Source organism: Hyaloscypha bicolor (assembly GCF_002865645.1).
Source record: "Hyaloscypha bicolor E unplaced genomic scaffold K444scaffold_87, whole genome shotgun sequence".
Lineage (NCBI taxonomy): Eukaryota > Fungi > Ascomycota > Leotiomycetes > Helotiales > Hyaloscyphaceae > Hyaloscypha > Hyaloscypha bicolor.
The window spans coordinates 324,140-346,332 of NW_020194589.1; the positions used below are offsets into that span (position 1 = coordinate 324,140).

The 22,193-nt window shown below is 37.6% G+C and overlaps 3 protein-coding genes across 3 annotated transcripts; 2 read left to right on the forward strand and 1 right to left on the reverse strand.

The window, feature by feature from the left end:
* The first annotated feature begins 2,516 nt into the window (after positions 1-2,516).
* K444DRAFT_663908 (choline-sulfatase) lies at positions 2,517-4,963 on the forward strand. The gene is made up of 2 exons (XM_024886900.1): positions 2,517-3,401; positions 3,451-4,963. The coding sequence occupies exons 1-2, from the start codon at positions 2,806-2,808 to the stop codon at positions 4,577-4,579; spliced, it is 1,725 nt and encodes a 574-aa protein (XP_024735484.1). The 5' UTR covers positions 2,517-2,805; the 3' UTR covers positions 4,580-4,963.
* A 550-nt stretch (positions 4,964-5,513) lies between these two features.
* K444DRAFT_613478 (heavy metal translocatin) lies at positions 5,514-9,827 on the reverse strand. The gene has a single exon (XM_024880358.1). It carries the CDS (start codon positions 9,414-9,416, stop codon positions 5,727-5,729), a length of 3,690 nt encoding a protein of 1,229 aa, XP_024735485.1. The 5' UTR covers positions 9,417-9,827; the 3' UTR covers positions 5,514-5,726.
* A 2,733-nt stretch (positions 9,828-12,560) lies between these two features.
* K444DRAFT_663910 (uncharacterized protein) lies at positions 12,561-13,278 on the forward strand. The gene is made up of 2 exons (XM_024886901.1): positions 12,561-12,673; positions 12,726-13,278. The coding sequence occupies exon 2, from the start codon at positions 12,735-12,737 to the stop codon at positions 13,203-13,205; it is 471 nt and encodes a 156-aa protein (XP_024735486.1). The 5' UTR covers positions 12,561-12,673; positions 12,726-12,734; the 3' UTR covers positions 13,206-13,278.
* The last annotated feature ends 8,915 nt before the right edge of the window (positions 13,279-22,193 follow it).

Sequence of the window (22,193 nt, forward strand, 5' to 3'; positions counted from 1 at the left end):
AAGGGCCTTCCAGGAAGCTGAACACCCTCTCCGATCCGTTCTATATTGGTTGCCCTGAGGGGTTTGGGGGCTATCCGCACCAACTACGATGTACCCTTGACGATCCATCTGTATACAGCTCTGATTCTGCTATATTTCCACACCCTGAGGCCATATACTTACAGCTGGGGAGATGGGAGGATGAGGACGGACCCCATGAAATATTTGCCTTGGTACTGGAACCAACGGGAAGAAAGAATGTTCATTTTAGCGAGTATATCGAGTACCAAAGAGTTGGAATCGCGAGATATCCCCCCAACGACGAGTTCACTAAGGGATGGATAAAGCAAAAAGTGGCTATTATATAGGACATAATATCTCCTGCTGCTTGTGCCTACTTTCATAATATGTTGGTCTTTCTCAACATTCCCCAGATGCAATTCATATTTGGAACTGCATTAGTTGTATAAATCGCAGGATTGTTGCTACAGAAATTATCAGCAAGCTTACTGACTGCATGCGGAGCACAAGAAAAAAAGGGGTTGACTATAATACCAACATATTCGAAGTGGAAGCCGATTTTGGTTAGGGATTGAAAATGTTTGTGAAATATTCGCTGATGACTGCTGGCTGCTGACTGCAAACCTCTTCAGCCACAGTAAGCCTGTATAGGCGGCAACGCTTGTCTTGAAGGTCCTTGTCTTTACTTACTCGTTCGTCCCGCAAGCTCGTTCAATTTGTGAAGCTCCCCACCTCCGATATTCACCCCAGGGCGAATGCGTACAATCTCACGGATATGTGGTTCAACCTTTCCAACAGTGTCTCCCGCCATTACGCAATAGCGAAGTCTTTAATTGACAGAAGTGAAAGGGCAAATATTTATCACAAGACAAGCATTATTATCCTTCACCCGAAGTTTTCTTAATCACACCAAATCAGGTTAGAGTTTGAGGTGTAATTTATGTGATACTATCCCCCCTCTGGTTCAAAGCTCCATCATGATATTGATAAACCACGCCTGCACGGGCCTTACCGGGGGTCGACAGCGAATAGAGACTCTTCAAAGCACCTGAGATTTCCTATATTGGGGGTATGTTGTGTCGTCACATGACTCTTAGCTTAGCGCGGCACCCCGCAGCTTGGTCTCAAGCTCCGCGCTCCTTCTTCTGTCTTTAGACGTAATACAACCACACACCCGAATACAGCTGTTTTCCACGAGAACATCAGCTCTAGGGTCGTGATAGGGTATAAACGAGGTTTTGGGGTGACGTTACCAATATCGTGATGGAGCTTTGAACGAGGGAGGGAAAGTAAGATACAGTCAACAAGAGAAGGAAATGCGAAAGTCGCGTCAGCTCAGCTCCTCGGCAACGTGTGTTGGACATAGCCTGTTAGTCTCATCCCCGGGAATGGCTCGCATCAGTTGTCCAGATTCGGAAGATGACTTTGCATCTCGGCGTCTCTATCGAGATAATCGCCATAGAGGTCGGCGATGTTGGAAGCCTCTGTCAGGATCACTTCGCCTTTTCTAGGCACGATATCCTTCACGAAACAGATTGAGATCAGCTGCTTCCTGAACCAGTCACGTGCTCGATCGCGAACTTAAACACTGCATCAAAGACTTTGTACACACACACTGATAAGAGAGGAAGGGATATAAGCTGGATCAGGAGAGGTGCTTTATCATCTTTAAGCCCCCCACCCCAAGACAGAACCGAACAGAATAAAGTCGTGCCACCCCTCTCCTGACCCCCACATGTGTCACCACATCCGCTAAGGAATCAGCCCTCCTCCATTGGCGACCCAATACCCACACTCACAGATGGCGTTAGATGTCCCAAAATGCTAATCAGACCTCTCCACCTATGAAACCCACCCCTCATGGCCAGCCTACGCAGTACAATGTCGGAACCGGGGTCGCACTTGAAGGGAGCTCGCATCGCAAGGCTCCCTCTGACGAAATGCCGCAATGCTAGTGGGCAATGGCAGAAGAGTGACCAGGCGGCGTCTGCAAGGCTGAGGAACTTCCTCGCAGCCGCGTCACAGCACAGTCAGATACAGTAGTTGAGCCAGGGTGACCATGGGGGAGGCGGGAGGAAAGGAAAAGCAATCAACAGTGGCCAAGCTCAAGCTTGACAAATCCAACGCCGTGCATGCGCTGTAGCATGTCCACGTGCCAGCACGAAATGCCGGGCGAGACCGGAGTGCGACCGTCGAATAAAAGGCAGGCCGTGGAGGTGTAGATGCCTGGTTTCTAGGGTCCTTTATCCAGATCAGGCAATTGTGATCCCATTCCAACTTGGGGATCTGGGCAGGGGGAGGCTAGAACAGCACAACTTTCGAACTCAGCCTTGATACTGGTAAATGAGGGCTGGTGACAAAGAATGGAGGCATTTAGAGGAGGGGAAGCATATAAATTTTGTCAAGAAAAAAGGGGTCCATTTCTTGATGCCTGGCGCTTGACGGGGCCGATAAGACATGCAGGGACCTCGCTTGAAAGGGTAAAGTGTCTCGTGCAATCACGAATTTTGGGCCATCGATGTTGCGATTGTCACGGATCTTCTCGCCTCAATGCTGCCGCCTCAGCTTGACTGTCCTGTCCTACTGCTCCCTACTCCCAGTCCCCTCCCTTTCCTTTCCCTTTGTTCACCGCCCATTCAAACCCTCTCCCTCCCTCTCCCCTTCATCCACGTTGCATCTTGTCTTCTTCGCAAGATCTTTCTTTATCCCTTTGGTCCAACTCCTCCTCTGTCGAGAACACTGACGATCTAGCATCGAGAGTCGAGAGTCGACTGCGTTTACTTCCCCTGCGGACGATTAGCCACTATGGCACCCGATCTCAACTCTGTCCCTCTGTCGCCACGACAAGAGCAGGTTGAGAGCTTCACCATGGATCCCCCCGACCGATCTGTCCCTGTGACAAAGAAGCCCAATATCCTCTACATCATGGCCGACCAGCTCGCAGCTCCCCTCCTCAAGATGCACAACCCGGACTCCCAAATCAAGACACCCCACCTCGACGCCCTGGCTGCAGGTGCTGTTGTCTTTGACAAAGGATACTGCCCCTCGCCCCTTTGTGCTCCCTCCCGCATGTCCATGATCTCGGGCCAGCTTCCAACAAAGATCGGGTCCTACGACAATGCCTGCACAATCGATAGCAGTGTGCCGACCTATGCCCACTATCTGCGAGCAGCTGGCTACGAGACTACTCTGGCTGGCAAGATGCACTTTGTTGGTGACCAATTGCACGGTTATGAGAGCAGATTGACGAGCGATATATATCCTGCAGACTATGGTTGGGCCGTCAACTGGGAGGAGCCGGACAGGCGATTGGAGTGGTATCACAATGCGAGCTCGATTGAGCAGGCTGGCCCTTGTGTCCGTAGCAACCAGCTGGACTATGACGAGGAGGTCATGTATAGGTTCGTGCTCGCTTGAAAACTTCAGTGAAAAGTAAGTAACAGAATTTAGATCGAAGCAATTCCTCTATGACCACGTCCGTAAAGGCCCCAATGCCCGTCCCTTCTGCATGACCGTCTCCCTCACACACCCGCACGACCCCTACACAATCGAGAAGAAGTACTGGGACATGTACGAGGATGTTGACATTACACTCCCGGAAGTCACTATTCCTCAAGACGAACAAGATGCCCACTCCCAACGCTTGTTGAAGGTCTGCGATCTGTGGGGAAAGGAGTTCACACCCGAGCAAATCAAGCGAGCACGGCGAGCTTACTACGGAGCTGTCTCCTACGTAGATGACTGTATCGGCAAGCTGCTCGAGACTTTGAAGGAGTGTCACTTGGACCAGGACACTATCATCGTCTTCTCAGGTGACCATGGAGATATGCTAGGCGAACGAGGACTGTGGTACAAGATGTCCTACTTCGAAGCCTCGGTCCGCGTCCCGCTGCTCATCCACGCCCCATCACTCTTCACACCTCATCGCGTCTCACAAAACGTGTCTACCCTCGACATCCTGCCAACCCTCGTCGATCTCGCCGGCACAAAACTCTGGCCCAAGCTCCCCATGGACGGTAACTCCTTGCTCCCGCATCTGGAGAATCGTCCTGGTGGCTCAGACACTGTTTTTGCCGAGTACTGCGGTGAAGGCACGATTGCACCGATGATGATGATCCGTCGCGCTGAGTGGAAATATGTCACCTGCCCAGCGGACCCTGATCAACTGTTCAACCTGAAATCCGACCCCTTCGAGAAGATCAACCTCGCTAGTCTCTCATCCAAGCACCCTCTCAACACGGAGCATGTTTCTTTCGTCCTCGCTGCGTTCCAAGACGAGGCGAAGCGGAAGTGGGACATGAAGGCAATCACCGAGCAGGCTCTGCAGAGTCAGCGTCAACGACGTCTGGTCTGGGGTGCGTTGCGGAGCGGCAAGTTTACGAGCTGGGATTACAATCCGGTGGATGATGGGCGCGAGAAGTATATCCGGTCTCACATTCCGCTTGATGATCTTGAGCTGAAGGCGCGCTTTCCTCCCGTCGATGCGAAGGGTCGCGATCTGTACTCGGGACTCAGTGGTACTGGTGCTGGCGGAATGGGCACGATTACGGTTGATCAGGCGGGTGCGCATGGTCAATGATCTGCTCACTCTCCGCTCATCTATCTTGCCTCGATTCCTCTCGCGAATCTTGGCCGGATGAATGAGGGTTGAGTTGATGAGTTGCGATTGTACGGCCATCACCTTATACACTTCTTCCTTTTCTGTCTTCACTTGACATCGATGGTCAGATTCTGCACTTAGCGAGCGAGCGTGCTTTTCTTGCTTTTACAAAATGCTTGCACTACAAAGACTGCGTTGTACCAGTAGACACGTTGTTTTTCTGCTGGGTTTCGAGAAGACTGATGATCACGAATGCATGCAATGATGGGTGGCTAAGACTTTGCTTTGCGATAGATGATGAATAAATTTGAGCATTAGAAAATCTCCGAGTCTGTGAATGTGACTGAGATGGTTTGAATTGGGAAATTGAGAAAAAGGTCCCTCTCGCAGCAGTGTCCAACAGCTCTTAACATTCTACCGCCGAAAATGCGGGGAAGGACCATGTATGCTACCTTTGATTCAAATGTGTGTGATTCACGGGTAGATCACGTGGAGCACCCATCTCAACCCTAACATCACCTTATTAACAACGCCAGTACCCAAGGTGGGTTATAATACTCTCCCTCATTCCTCGCTTTCATGGTTCTCTTCTGCACTTGAGTGCGAGATTTGAACGGAGCGTGAAAGTACGCCATGACGGACTACCCAACGAGATTCGAATATCGCAGACTCGCAGTGTTGCGTGGCTTGTGACCGCGCCGATTCTGTGGCTAGGGGAGAGTATTGTCATTGTTGGGGTTGTTGTTATATCAAAATCCGTATCTGCGAACAAAGCCTTCTCTTTTGCCCGTACTCGGCCCACCTGCAGAATAAAATTTGAAAGTGGAGTTAAGAGCCGGTTTAAGTTCCTGACTACTTTATCACAGATAGAAGAATTCTTTCTTTAGAAGCATTTTAGTTTAGTGTTATAGATGCGCCAAGCAACTAAAAGGAACCAACTGAGGCTCGTGAAACAGCTGCTACTTAATCCATCGAAATTGCACGGACAGACATGAGAGAACCTGAAACTTTCAGCCAAGCTCCACTTGCATGACAGTTAACTGCTAGGCTTTTGAAAATGCAAATAGTTGATAAAAAAACCCAAACCCAAACCTTGAATCCCTATAATCAGCAGAGACTCCGCAGTTTACTCTCGAGACCCTGTTCGCCCCTTGCCCGCTCTAAAACCCACGACCAGCAGCCTCGTCCTCAACAGAAGGCTGCTACAGACAACACTCAGACTGCTTAATGCCATAGCTACACTAGCCCAGACAGGGTCAAGCCTGACATGGCCTCCACTGGTCTTGATCGGATATAGCGCGCCAGCAGCTACAGGGAGGGCAAGCAAATTGTAGACCAGGGCCCAGCCGAAATTGAATTTGATTCTTGTGAACACGGTTCGGCTGAGGTCGATGAGCGTGAGCAAGGGGGCCAGGCCCGGTGAAATGAGGACAAACTCCGCAGAGGAAATGGCGATGTCTGATCCAGAGCCAATGGCAATGCCCACGTCGGCCACGGTTAGAGCAGGAGAGTCATTGATACCATCTCCAACCATGGCGATTATTGCTCTTTGATAACCGCGATTCATCTTCTTCAAGGATTTCTGAAGGGACTTGATCTTCTCTGCCTTTTGATTGGGTAGGACCCCAGCGATAATGTTTGTTCTTGGAATGCCAACCAGATCGCCTACCGCAAACGCTGTGGTAGGGCTGTCGCCAGATATCATCCAAACGTCGATGCCCCGGCCGCGAAGCGCCATAATGACATCGCGAGCTTCAGGACGAAGCGGATCCGCTATTGCAAAAATTGCTGACAGCCTCCAAGTCGTTTCCGTTTTCAATGTTGTTACAGGTGTCTCGGCGTTGGAGACCGATCTCACAGCCACCAACGCAACCGACTTCCCTTGAACCTTCCAGCTCTCAAGGGTAGCAACGGATGATTTCGGGATATCAACGTTGTGATCCATCATCAAAGGCTCGTTCCCGATCAAGACCTCGATGCTCTCCTTGGTTGTCGCCGACACCACGGAACCCTTTAGTCCCTTGCCAGGAATTTCTGTTAGTCGTGTCGATTGAAGTCTTTCCGCCTGCCTAGCCTCGCAGAATGAAACTAACGCCTTTGCAATCGGGTGGCTACTGCTCTCTTCTAATACCTTAATTGCACCAAAGGTAAAGTCAGAGTCCTCCTCGCTACCCAAGACATGGTCGGTAATAGCAGGCTCTCCGCCTTGGGTCAGCGTACCAGTCTTATCGAAGACAATACAATCAAGATCGCTGGCTTCTTGAAACGCCTCTCCTCCCCCTTTGACGAGGATCCCATGTTTGGCTGCTAGACCACCACCAACGAAGAGAGCGGTAGGAGCAGCGAGTCCAATGCCACAAGGACAAGCGATAACGAAGACGGCGATTGCAAATTGTAACGACCAGAACGGCCAGCCTCCAACGCCAACATCCAGGTAGCTTTGAGGAAGCGAGCCAGAAAGTCCGAGACTCAACCAGATAATCCAAGTGGAGACCGCAATGAAGGTGACAACCGGGACAAAATAGCTGGTCAGTACATCGGCAACGCGCTCAATTGGCGCTCGTTTTGTCTGCCCCTCTCGGACAGCTGCAACGACTTGATCTAGCATAGAGGCTCCAGAGATACGAGAGACTTCGATAGAGATAGGGTCGCCTGTATTGATTGTGCCGGAAAAGACTTCATCACCGATTGACTTCGCCAGGAGTCTGGATTCCCCTGTCAGACTCGACTCGTCAAACCTCGACTCGCCTTCGATAATAATGCCATCGCAAGGCGGAGAGCCGCCGTGAAGGACTCGAACGGTATCACCGCATTCGACCAGGTCAATGTGGACTGACTGTTGCTGTCCCTGGGTATTATGGTGGTTGTACCCGAAACCTCCTCCCCTGTGACTAGTGAGGATTGCTTCAGTCGGTCGAAGTTTCCCCAACATCGTCACCGCATCCCCGGCCTTCGCTTTGCTATATGCTTCGAGTAGCCTTCCGATCAATAGGAACATTGTTAAGAACACTACAGCATCGAAATAAGAGGAACTTGCTTTCATCGCTGTTGCATCAGAAGGTTGCGTAGCATCGATAGCCAGCACGGCGATTGAAGAGAAATAAGCAATCGAGACACCCCAAGACATAAGCATATCCATACTACCAAAACGGTAAAACCTTTGGAGGATTGGTGTCTGACTTCCTGGTCTCCACAGCGCTCGTATCTCCCTAATTGCGCGACGGTGGAAGAGGTCTGCTGCGAAGAAGTAAACAGGGGTAGCTGTGATAAACTGCGCCCACTCCCCTCGACTAACGTTACCGGACCATATCGGATGCATCAAGTACTGCCGACCGGTATTGCTAGATGGCAGAAGGTTCATGAAGACAATTCCGATTATAAAAGTCGGGATGGCGGCCGTGATAGAAAGTATGAGACGAAGCAAAATACGGCGCCTATGTTCGGCTTGCATCTTTTGGGAGCGTTCTTCAAGTGTCGGAGGATGATAGACAGAGGCTCTAAAAGATGCATCTGCTGCCGATATGGTGGCAAGAATGTGTCGAATCGTAAATTCGGGTGCGTCAGGAATGTATGTGACCTTCAAGATGGGATTCGTCCTTGATAGAGTCCCCTCGATTTGCACACGGCTCCCGCCCGCTTTCAATGCGTCCAAGATTCGCGAAGGGCAATGATCACAATACATGCCGTCAACGCGAATAGATACCGTCCTCTGATTGTCCTGCTTGCGAGCCATGTTCAAATCGTCCATAGCACTCAATGTCGCCTCGTATCCTATCTCTTCAATGGCCTTCGCAATTTGCCCCAGGTGGCCTTTCCCTTTGAATAGCACCGTAGCGCTATTTGAGATCAAGTTGACTTCTACCCTCACAACCCAGTCAAACATCTCAAGCGCTCTCTCAATGCTACCAACGCAAGAACTGCACGTCATTCCACCTATGGCATAAGATGCGCGCCATATATCGTCCGTCCGTGATAAATCATCGGTGGTCTGATCCTCAATATCTTCGTTCTGGTGAACTGTTGCTTCGTACCCAGTGGATTCGATGGCATCGGTAATATCGCCAAGATGTTCCCTGCCATAAAAGTCCACAGATGCGCTGTTGGTGAGAAGATTGACATCAACAGACTGTATCCACGTCTTAGATCGGAGAACCTCAGTGATATTGCCAACGCAGGAGCTGCAGGTCATGCCGGAGATCGACAGCCAGGCTCGTACTAGTTGTGATTTGCGGGTACCTACAACCGTAAAAGGTTGATCTGTAGGCGCTACATCGGCGACATCGTGGGTTGGGTCCATTTCACCACGTTCGTTCTGCTGAGGTAACTCCTTGACGCTCATCGAGGTAGGCAGAATCATGGATTTTGATCCCCTATTTTCCTCCTGCTCCGCGCGACACTGATCACATCTCTCTAAATGTGTCGCTCTTTCTCGCTCTTCCTCGTCCTTCTTGTTTCTTCCCGAAGTTCCCCATCTTGTCGTTCCCTGTGGATGCAACGGCGTTCGCTGATGGCCATCTTGCTCAATGCCAACCCCTGCAGCTCCATCGGACTCGGTAATATGATCTGGAATTATACTGTCTATTTCGAAGCCAGCTTCCCTAAGCGCGTGTGCGATATTCTCAACCGGCAAAGACAGTGTGTGCTGGACCACAACGGTTTGAGACACGATGGAGATAGAAACCGACAGCGGCTTCGGATCAAGAGTGGAAAGGACATCGTTGATGTTCGATACGCAGGATGGGCAATGAAGATTGCGTATCAATACCGTCGTCGTGCTGGTCTCGAGCTGAGTGGCTGGGTTCTTGGGTTGCTCCATTGTTTCAAGTCGTCGCTTCCGCCTGACAGTGGAAAGGAGGAGGGCTCTGTTGGGTGTGTGATATGGGCAAGGAAGTGAATTGTTCTTTTAAAGGCGTCGTTAGATCAGTGAATTTGGGGAGATATGGGAAGTCGCATGCGGAATCTTTTCTGTGCTCAACTCCCTTGAAAATCTCCTCGAGGGAAGGTTCGAGGCTCGACCTGACGCTGACCGAGAAAACGCACAAATATCGCAATTACAAACCACCGAACCATGCTGAGCCCAGCCACTCCCTTGTCACCGCGCATGGCCGTACTGTAGATGAAGCATACGCCTTTCATCATTGGGTGGTGTGATGTCTGTTTTGACTCATCGGCGATCGCGCACAAACAGCGCAGCCTTGGAACTCGCGCTTCACGAATCAGGTTGTGTGTGAATGGACGAGGAGTGCCATGAACTGCAATGTGTCAGGCACATGCTCTAGTTTTAGGATTAACTCGTAAGGTGTACGACGCATGACGGTACAGTACATATTTGGAGTTGATTTAGGCTTGTCAGTGGCAACGCACAAACCCCGCAGCCCTCGAGAGGTCACTCGCTTAGCGGGCTTCAGCGCACAAACCCCTCGGTGGCCAGTGAAAGACCCCGAGGGGTGGCGAGGTCAAAATCTCATTATCTTCCATACTAGCATTAGCCCATAGGGGCATCTTATTCTATATGAGCGGCCAGGGAAGTCAATAAGGATAAGATAGCCCAAGGCTTGACTGTCGCTTCCTCTTTAACGCTCTTGATTTCTGAGACTTGGATGGAAGCTTGCAATCGTTCCTTGAGGCCCGAGCCACCAAGCTTCATGTCCGAGATCGCAAGACTGTCACTAGTGCTGTGGGTTGAGGCTTGCCATTGGTGCATCTCAAGTAGGTGGCTTGCAACCAAGGAAGTGGAAAAGGGGGAGTCTCGTCCTTTCCTTCGCTGTCATCTACTCGTCCGATGTCTTCTGGCCCTGGTTTACTTTTGCTGTGGGAATAATGAGAGTCGAGAAATTTAGTGTTGAAGGTGCGTTTTGTAGCAAGACACATTAATAGCGATTGACACGGGGGAAGTGAAGGGGTTCCGCTTAGATGTTATGGTGTTGCCTTCACTACAGAGAATCCCGCCATTTGGTGCTATCTTTATCCAGGATTTCTCGTTTCGAGACTATGAAGTATAAAATTAATTGGTGTATTTAATGCTTTTTACGCGACATCAAATCGTGAGTTAAGCGAAGTTTTCTCGTTTTAAGGTGTGAAGCGAGGGGCGAGGATACTTTTAGTTGATTCTCCGTAGGTAGGTTTGGGGTTGTGCGTGCAGGGTTGGTTTCTTGTTTTCAAGGAGGTTTTCTAACTTAATTTTAGTTGTTGTCTACTAGTTTCCATTTAAATCCGCAGGTTGGATGGGGACAACGGCTCTCTTGGCGATAATATGCAATTATGGCGTGCATCTCCTCCTTGATTGGATCCTGTTTGGGGCAATGATGATTATGATTGCCGACACACCCATGGCATTGAGAGACCAACGTGGAAGGGAAAGGGAGCTGATCTGAAGATACCTATGGGTTTAAGAATGTGTGTTTCGGCCCTTATCGACGTTCTGTAGCTTGTCTTGTTGTCGTTCTTGTTGTCAATCTAGCTCTTGCTGACACATTTCACTTCATCTTCCATGTTATTTAAAGCGTGGATAAAGGTACCGTATTTCAGTGCCACTTCTCAATTAAAAACCCTCTTCTCCGTATTCGCTAGAACTTGTCTCGTTGCCAGCAAGTTTCGCTGTATTCGTCGATGTTTCCTGTGGTGGCCTGTAACCTCCGTGATGGCTCGCGCCGGACACTTGTGGATTTGACTGACTCTGCTCCTGCCTGTTTATAGCCTCAAGTCCGCTATTCGAGGTTCACGTCCTCTCACACAGACACTCTTTCCGTAGAAGTTCCCTCTACTTGCTTTGTAGAATAGGTCGATTCGATTGACAGAACGCCCCCTCAACATACCGACAGATACGCAGCTTTGAATGCCTTGGCAACCCGATTCCCGATATCCTCATCACCCAGAGCCAAGGACATCAAGAATGTTCAAACCCCTTCATTATTGCCTTATTGGGTTGTGTGGCCCATCTTCCAATTTCAAACTTAAATTCAAACAAAGGGTGCTGAATGATTTTTGATGAAGGATAATCGTTCCATAGCTTCTCAAAGAATAAAGTGACAACAGCCGAAACAACGTCAACCGGCATTCTCGGGCCGTTATCTCTCGCGCTCTTATATTGTTTAACTAGAATATTCTGTTTGCGCTTTCGCGTTTTCTCTTAAGCCAAGCACTTGTATCACGAGTCCTGAGTGTCTCTCTAATAGAGAATAATACAAGTCAGACTTTTCTTGTTCTTTTCGGATGGAGAATTTCGTGTGTATTTTGCGTGATAGAACGTACGAAGGCAAGTTTTATACAGCAATACGCCCAGGTACGAGATCTTTCAAGTGTTCCAAAGGACTATAACTGCGTCTTCAAAGATTAACAAAGGCGTGAGAGCAGAATTTGTACTTCTGCTTGCTTCCATACTCAAGGTGCTTTGAGTTCCGAATAATCAAGTCAAGATGTGAAGAATTGGCCTGGGGGGATGTTCTTTTTGTGGCCTGGACACACGTTTGGGGTAGGAAGCGGGGCCGAGGTCCACGTCCGTTATTTCCCATTTCATCAGATCTTGTTTGGACTAGGATTTTTCAGATTACGCAAAGAGTAGGACCTATTTTTATAGATCCTACGAGTTATCATACGCGGCTTTGGGCGAGTTCTGCCGTTTCTTCTATTTGGCTGGCTTAGCGCTCGGGATGTATTAAAATTCCCCTTTTGCTCACCGGAGGATGACGAAATCGATTTATATGCACTAGAGCAACCTAAAAATTGTTACGATTGGTTTTTAATGCTCAGGTCTCAGATAATAATATCGTTCAGCCTAGTTGGGTATCTGTATTGATACTTGAAACGTTAAATATGCAGGTGGAAATAAGCAGTACCAGGCATGGCTGCGGCGCGGCCAAGAAGTCGTGTCTAAAAGGGGGGATAATAAGCGAGTGTGCTCTCACTCTTAAGGGACGATAATTCCAGCTTTCATGGTCATTGCCTTTGAGCTTGTCTAGATGCACGAACCTCCCCTATCTCGCTAACTGCAAAATTAAATCTTGAGCAACCAGACTTGGTCATCTTTTTATTCTGTTTAGAGCTCTCAACCCCTCAGAAGTGCAATAAACACGGGTTCGTAATATGTCGAATCTCTCTACAGAGCACTTATCTGATAACTAGACAGCCCTTCATCATGGAGCCTAGCTTTCCGCTCAATCAGCCACCCACATGCAACTGCGGCCACACCGCGAACCCGCAAACCGTCAACTCGCAAAATCCCCACGGTCACGTTGGCCGGCCCTACTTCCATTGTGACGACGTTTGCCATGGTGGGAAAAGCAAATTCGTTTCTTGGAACGACTACCAGGGAATCGTGGAAGGAAACCCACGTTGTGTATGCAAATTCACGAGTCGCATGGGGATTAATAATCAAACACAACAGCAATGGTTTCATTGTCCCGTAGGCAGATGTCGCTTCAATGAGGATGTGCCAGATGGATATGCGGCTACCTGGAGAGATGGCGTAGTTGGGCCTCCTGGGTATGGGAGCTATGCTGCTCAAACTGGGCCAAGAACTGAGATGGGTATGAACAATTATGGGGCACAACTTGTCCATGACAGGGAAGAGAGGCGAGGAGGCTGTTGTGGTTGCTTGGTTATGTGATTTAGTTACATGGATGGCATTTGATTCTCTAGTTAGTCAGGATATTGTTGTTTTCCTACAGTGTTTTACCCAGCTTTTGACTGTTTTACTCTATCTCATACAACTCAAAGAGTGACATTGCTATAAACATAACCTTTGTCCATTGGTTTCTTTTAATCTTGGAGAATAAAATTCGCTTGAGAATGTATCACTTGGTGGTGTTGGGTTTTGTAAAGCTCGCGAGTTTGAGTACATGTATCCATTAATCCAACTACGTGCGCAACTGCCCTTACCAACGAGCTCCCTGCCCCTTCATTTAGGTGTGTATTTAAATGAAAACCTTTATTTTGTTGCCAATCTACCATTGTTGTCGATCATGCCCTTGTTGTTACATATGTCTAAGACGAACTACTTAGTCCAGTGGGTTCTCATTGAGTTCGGTTGATCTCAACTCAGAAGGTACGAAATGTTAAAGTACAAGAAGGTATAGGCTAGTTACATTACATCTGTTGTCCTTTAAGCCGTTTTATGGCTTTAAATGAATATGTTTTGAGGTAAATAATGGGCTCGCTCTAGTTCTATACAGTGCCTCTGTATTTATAATCCTTTTCACAAATACTGCCAGCTATATACTCTATTATTCTCTCTATTAAGGATTTAAAGGTATATAGGGAGCCATATTTTGAACTCTTTAAATCGCGGTATGGCCGTGACTTAAGAAGAGACTTTCGGCAGCCTCTATTTAACTATAATATTAATATTATATTAATATTATATTATATAATAGTATATAAAGTATTACTAAATCGATACCGTATTAATTCTGTATTAATACTTAGCTTATATTTAGCCTATTTAAATATTTCCTCTTCTTATTATTATTTATTAAAAATAAAAATAAAAATAAAAAATTCCTTAAAATTCTAGTCTTTTTATAAAAATATAATAATAGAAATAAAATAATAAAACGAGATATAAAGATTAGTAATTCTAATGTTTTAAGAGTCTAAAGCTAAGAAGAAAAGAAGTCAGGTATAGTAGTAAATAAGTAGGTATAGCTAAGACTACTAAAATACCGAGCTTTAGAAGCAAGCTTGATTTGAACTATAGCTTAAAACCTTAGCTAAAACTAACTTCTTTAGCTAAAACTAATTATATAATACTAATTATTACAAAAAGAATATTTATAATATTATTAATAACTATAAATTAACGAGATTAATTAAATGCCTCAAATACTTATTTAAAGAATATTAGCTTTACTAACTTTAAATTCACTTTAAAAATTCACTTTTTAAAAGCAATTTTTTTTCTAAATAAGCTAAATAAAATAGGTTTTAATTTCGAATTCTAAAGCTTCTTTTCTTTAATATATATATAAGTTAATTCTTATATCTGCTATAGGCCTGCCTTTAGCTTATAATACTTTTTATAATTTATAGAATTTTTTTTCTTCTATTTTTTATTATTATTTTAATAATATTAGCTCTAGATCTAGCTATAGCTCTAGCTTTAGTATTACTATTACTATTATTAATACTAGTACTAATAATAGTATTACTAGTACTAGTAATAGTAATAATAGTAATAATAATAATATTTATTCTATTTATTTTATTTATTTTATTTATTTATCTAATTTATATTATAATAATACTATTTTTACTAGCTTTATTATAAGTACCTGTTTTATAGTCCGGCCATACTATTAATTCCGCCTAGCCTATTAACCTAAAGACTAAGCTTAATTAATTTATTAATTAAGTTTATATTATTAAATATATATATTATACTAGTAAATTAAATATATAAATAATATATATAATTATAACTAGTTTATTTAGAAGAAGCTATATTAACTATTATTATAATAGTAAAGATATTTATTATTTTTTCTATAAATACTTTTTATATTTATTTATTAATTCTTTATAGACTATAACTAATATAAAAAGTATTTTTAAATACTATTATTACTTTTTTATTATTCTAGCTTTAGTTCTAATTCTTGACTTTATTATTTCTGCCTTTATTAATTCATATTTACTTTATTAAATTATTATTAATAGTTATATAAATAACCGAATTATTTCTAGTAAATTATTTATATATATATTTATATATATATTTATTATAGATTATTACGGATTATAACTAATATATAAATATCTTATTATTATTATTTATTTATTTTCTTTTAGAAAATATATTATTTTATTAAACTTTATAAAAAGCTAATAGCTTTTTATAAAAAAGAAGTAAAAGTATTAGAAAAAAAAAGGAATTAAATTATTTAGTATTAGAAATAAAGGAGAAAGAGAAGAAAGAGAAAGAGAAGAAGGAAGAAAAGAATAAAGAAGAAAAACAAGAAAAAGAAGAAAAAGAAGAAAAAGAAGAAAAAGAAAAAAGAATAAAAAAAAAAGAGAAAGAAGTAAAAAGTAAAAGAAAAAAGAGAAGAAAGAAGAAAAAAAGAGAAAGAAAGAGAGAGAGAAAGAGAGAGAGAAAAAGAGAGAGGAGAAAAGAGAAAAAAAAAGAATAGAAAGTAAAAAAATAAAGAATTATAAATTCTATAAGAAATTGTCTAAGAAAAATATATATTTTTAATATTTAATAATATAATATTTTCGATTTATTTAAATTTTAAAATATTTAAAATAATATTTATAAGTTATTTATAAATAAATATAAATTTTTATAAATAGTTATAAATAATTATAAATTCTGAAATCCTTTAATCTAATTTATAAGGCTATCTAGTATTTATAAAGTATTTATAAAAGATAAAATACTAAAATAAATTAACTAAGATTTTAAAATAAAATATATTAAATATTCTAATTAAGTTTTTATATAATAGAAAATTATTTAAGCCTTTTATAAATAATATATAAAAGATTTCTATATAAAATTACTTATATATAAATATAGATATTTATAAATCTAAATTAATAATATAAAAGAATTAATTTTATAATTTATTAATAGTTATTATAAAATATAAATAAACTAGAAACTATTTCTAAATAATTAAAATTTCTAAATTAAAATTTATAATAAATAATATAACTTATAGAATTATTTATAACTAGCTATTAAAATCTCTTTTAAGTAAATAAGCTTTAATATAATATATTTATAAATTTATAATTATTATTCGGATTCTATTATATAGTTCCTTTTATAAATATAGATTTTATAAAAGTAATATTAAAGTTCTAACTTTAAGATTTGGCTAAAATAATAACAAAAAAAAGAAATTAATATTTCATAATTATTTTATAAATCTATTAACTAGTATATTTATAATTATTCTAATAAATACTTAAAAATATAAATATTAAATTCTAATATTATAGTATTTAATATAATTAAAAAATATTATTTATAAAAAGCTAAAAGATTTATAATAGCTCATAAAAGAAGATCTAAAAAATAAATATAATTAATATAGTATAATAGGCTATATTTTCTAAAATTTATATTATTTTAGTAGTTTTAAGGTTTTAGTTATATAATAAAGGCTATAGCCTTTTATATATAACTTATAGAAATTATATAAAAAAGCTATTTTTTCTATAATTCTAAAAAATAATTCCTTTTTAGTATTTAATTAATTAAGCTTTTATATATTATATACTATTTATATTATATTATTTATACTTTTAATCTTATTATTTTATTATTAAATTATATTTTATATTCTAATATACTTTATATAAGTTTTTGTTTTATTATAGTTTTCCTCTTATATATTTTATAATAAGTAATATAAAGAAAATTAAAACTTTATAATTAAAGTAATACTTTTATAAAGTTCTAAAAAGTATTTATAAGGCGAATTATAAGCTTAATAAATTTAAAGAAAAAAGAGCTATTATAATATCTTAAGCCTAAAGCCAAAATATTAAGAATATATAAATATTAATTTTAGTATTTTATATTAATTTCTAATATATCTAATAACTTAAATATGGGTTAGCTATAAGATATAATTACTAGTATAATATATAGGAATAATAGAAATAGAGGCTAATTATAAAAAGAAAAGAAATAAAGAAAATAAAATAAGAAATATTATACTAAGATAATATAAATTAAATCTTAGTTAGAAATAGACTTTAGTATTCGGAAATAAAATTATATTATGAATTTATATATTATTTTTAGTTATAATAAAGACTAGAATAAAAATAATATTAGTTTTAGTAAAAAAGTTTATTTCTAAATTCGGAAAAGATATCTAAAAAAGAAAATACCTTTAATTTTAAATAAAATAATAAATAGAAACCGGAAATAAAAATTAAAAAGAAATCAGAAATAAGAAATTATATAAATAATCTAAAGAAGCTTCTAGAAAAAGAAAAAAAAACTAAATAAAAAAAGAAAAAAGAAATTAAAAAAGTTAGAAAAATTAGTAAAATTATTTTTATTATTTTTATTATTACCTTTAATAGTATTATTAAATATATCTAGTTTAGTAAAAATAAGGAGAAATACTATAGGTATTAAGTTAATAAAATAGAAAAGAAAATATAAGTAATAAAAATAAGACTAGAAATACTATTACCTTATTACTATTAATATTAAAGCTTGAATCTTAATTATATCTATTATTATTAACCGGTTTCTTTCAAATTCCGGTTCCCAAACTAAAAAAATATATTTAAATAGAAAATTAGCCTTTTAAGAACCTTATTAGTAAAAGTCTCAGATATAGAAACTCTTTAATTAATTATAAAAGAAATTATTAAGATTAATATAGCTAAGAATAAATATATACTAGTACCGGATTTAAATCTATTATTTATAAAAACTTCTAAAATACTATAGTTTCAGGAAAGTAATATATAAATATATATAAGAACTATTATATTTCTAATAATATTAAGAAAAAAAGAATTATCTATTATATCTCTTTTATTTATAAGAATTAGATTAAGGCTATATTAGAATACTATATTAATAATTCAGAAAATTACGAGAAAACTAATTTTTTTAAAGCCTTATTAAAAGAATTCCGAAAGTATAACTAGGAAACATTTAAAATTAACTATAACTTTTTTAATTAAATTATTATATAAGCCTAAAATAAAGAAATCTCTTTTAAATCTTATATTAATATATTTAATAAAATATTAAAAAAGTTACTAAAGAGAAAAGAAATAAATAAAATTATTTAATACTAAGAATTTATAAAAGAATTATTTATTTTAGTAAGAAATTATATTTTTAAGAATATAAACTTTAAATCTATAAATATTTCTATTTATAAATATAATAAAATATATAAGAAAATAATAATATTTTATTAATATAAAGGAAAGAAATACTATTTTAATATTATTAATAATTCAGATATATCTAGATTTAGATAAGAATATTAAACATAATAGTCTATAATATAGTTCCTAAATCAGAAAACAATTATTTCTTACTAGTTCTTTCTATTATACTTCCTAAAACTATTATAAATATAAGTAAAAAGAGAATTCAGCTTATAACTAATTATATAAAACCTACTAAAAGTAGTAAGCCTAAGAAAAATAATATTAACTAGCTAGTAAAAAGTTTAGAAAAACTATCTATTACTATTATAACTTAAAAGAACCTATAAAAATAACTTAATATAGCTATTATTATAATTCGAAAAAATATTTATAGCCTATTTATATAATCTAGTTAATTATAGTAAATATAATAGTATTAATAGTCTAGTAAATATAATTCGGGTTTTTAGAAAAGATATACTAGAAGTTATAATAAAAATTATAGGAAATATTATAGTAGCTATAATAATTAAGCTAGAATAAATAGAAAGTTTAGATAATTATATTTTAGAGAAAATTAGTTTTAAATATAATTAGAAAATATTACTTAAATTAATATAGCCTATAATATAAATTTAGAACCGAGAAAACAAATTTACTATAAATATTATAATAGAAATAAAAATAATAATATTAATCTAAAATATATTTATATTTTTTAATTCTATTATTTACTAATAAAAAAGCTTATAAATTATAGATATATTTACTAATTTAATAAAAAAAAATATAAAGGGCTATTTAAGCCTAAATAAGAAAGTATTTCCTTTTTTCTTACTAGTAAATACTAATAGTTTAACTAAATTATTTTCTAAGTTTAAGAAAAAGAATTTAACTATAACTTAAATATTTAACCCAAAAATATCTAGAAATTAATAAAAAGTACCTGGTTTACTAGGCAAGAAAAAGAAAAAGAAACTAGCTAACTGGAATTTGTATATAAAAGTAAATAAATTATATTTAGAGAATCTAAATAGCTACTTTATTTTAGAGGAAATTATATTAGAATTACTAATATTTCAGGTTCTGAAATTAATAAATAGTATTAAGATTTAGCTATAAATAGTATTTCTATTAATATTATAACGGATTTCTTATTAAGAAAAAAGAAATAGAAATAACTAAAGAGATTTTCTAAAAATAAGCCAGAATAAAAGAAAAGCTACTTTATATAAGAGATTAGAAAAATATTATTTCAAAAAGTAATAAATAAGAAAATAGTCTAACTAAAGATATAGATATTAATACTTCCGGAAATAAATAAAATAAATTAGAAATCTAATATATTTTTAATTATAATTATTGGTTTACTAGTAATATATAGTACTATTATATATACGTGAAAATACTAGTTATATTAGTTAGTAAAGTTATTATTATTCAGAAATAAGGATTGCAGTATTATAGTATTAATATATAATCCCTAAATCTGCTAAGCCTAAAGGGGTCTAGTCTACTAGTCGAGTTACTAATAGAATGCAAGGTTATATAACTATATCTCGTATCCCATATCCTATTACCTATATCCCATATCCCGTATCCCGTAACTATATATATAACTTCCAAAGAAATAGCTATACTAATACTAGAAACTCTCTAAAAAACGCGAAAAACAATATCTCTCTCTAATTATATATAAGTTCCCTAATCCGGCCTAGTACCAGATTCCCAAATACTTTATATATCCATATTACTTCTAATAGTTTTAGTTATATACCAAAAGCCATAGCCTTTTATATATGACTTCTATTTCTATAATATCCTCCCATCTCATATATCTATTTTCTGCCCTATTTATACTCGATCTATTTCTCTATATCTAATTATATAGTATTTATATTAATTAGGTACTTGAGAATATTCGTTAGCTTTGATTTTATTATAGAATTGGCAGGATTTAATTCTCCCTTAATCTATTTGACTTCTATAATCTCTTGTTATTTATATACCTAGTAAAGGTATATTATATTAATTATTAGATGCTTTTTACGAGTAGTTCCTAATTTAATAAGGTATTTATATAATAATTTCGAATTCATATAGACTACTAGTAGTAGTTCCATTTCTAGTATTCTATTAATTATAGATTTAACTAAAGTACTTATATTAAAACCGTAAGCCATACTATAAAGTTCCAAAGCTAGGATATTTCTGGTAACTTTCTTATATTTAGTAAAGAACTAGTAAATAATATTAGTATATCTAGTTCCGTTTACTAGAACTAGAATATATCCGATTTAGGAAAAGAGATCTCTATTATTTGCAAATAAAGCGTCTATAAAAACGATTAAATATAAGGACTTCTTTACTAGCTTTACGAATCTTGGTTCTCTAGTAGTATTCTTAATTTACTATTAAATATATTTATTAAATGCCTTTATATTAGTTTCCGAGAATTTAATAGCTTGAATAGTAATTAATAGGTTATATAAAGCTTCTAGTTAATAGACTAATATAATATATATTTCTCTAGTATATTAGGTAATATATTAGTCCTTAATAAAGAGATCTTAATAAATAGTACCCCTACTACTTATAGTAGTAATATTCTTTATAGAAACGGTTCGGAGGTTTTTATACTAGTATTCCTATATAAGAGTAATTCTAGTAGTATTCATATAAATAATACTTCTATTAAACTTGAGATTATAATTAATAATAAGGCATTTATATTTCTTAGCTAAAAACTTAGTCTCTTAGAGCTTTAGTTACTCTATCTTTATAAAATTATTAGTTCTAACAAATAGGATATTATTAGTTTAAAGGCTAATAATTCCGAAGGGTTACTTGCTATAGAGAAGGCAAGGATTATAAGTTAACTATTCTATAAAAAGCTTATTAATATAATAGGAATAATAAGTCTTAAACTAGTAGTTCCTAGCTTCCGGTATACTATATAGTAGTTTTATAACCTTTAGAACCGAATTATTATTCAGATTTAGCTCTCTAGTAAGCTTGCAAAATAGGTTAATATAGAAATTATAATTAAGCAAGGTTATTAATTAGATATAAGCTTGCGAGTTATTATATAAATATAGTTCTATAGTATTTATTATTATAGTAGTAATACTAAGAATAATTCTCTAGCTAATATATTAAATAATAGGCAATTATATTAATACTATATATTTCTTACTATTATTATAAGCCTAGATAACTAGTCTTGACTTCTTAAGCTCTTTCTCTATACCCTTATTCTTAATCTTATTAACGAATCGGGAGTTAAAGATATATATCTTTTTTAGTATCTGAGATCTGGAAATAACCTTAAATATACCCTTTTCTAAGAGGCTAGTAACTTTAACTTAACGGGAGTTCTCGTATAGATTATTATCTTATAGGAATACTATAATATCCGAATTAGACACTATAATAAGTATATGATAGTTTGTTTAGTGCGCCGGATTGAGATTCATCAATTCCTGGATCGGGTATATTCGGATCATCTGGTATATTGCCTCTCTTGATATATGATCGGCAGATGATATATCATTATTGATAGGAAGACGAATTAAGGCATTTCGGGAAAATATTATCCCCTATAATTCCAATAATGATTACCGAGGCTTGGATTTAGACAAGGCCTTGAGATATCATTCTGATTTCCATTATGTCCATATTAAAGAAGACGATAAGGGCGATAAGATGATTTCATATTTATCTCCTATGGAATATTCTTGGG

What these genes read in the sequence shown, in the direction of transcription:
- K444DRAFT_663908 (XM_024886900.1), top strand. Translation starts at nt 2,806, where the DNA reads ATGGCACCCGATCTCAACTCTGTCCCTCTGTCGCCACGACAAGAGCAG. An exon ending in GACGAGGAGGTCATGTATAG is followed by an intron (nt 3,402 to 3,450) that starts GTTCGTGCTCGC and finishes AACAGAATTTAG; the next exon opens with ATCGAAGCAATTCCTCTATG.
- K444DRAFT_613478 (XM_024880358.1), bottom strand. Translation starts at nt 9,416, where the DNA reads ATGGAGCAACCCAAGAACCCAGCCACTCAGCTCGAGACCAGCACGACG.
- K444DRAFT_663910 (XM_024886901.1), top strand. Translation starts at nt 12,735, where the DNA reads ATGGAGCCTAGCTTTCCGCTCAATCAGCCACCCACATGCAACTGCGGC.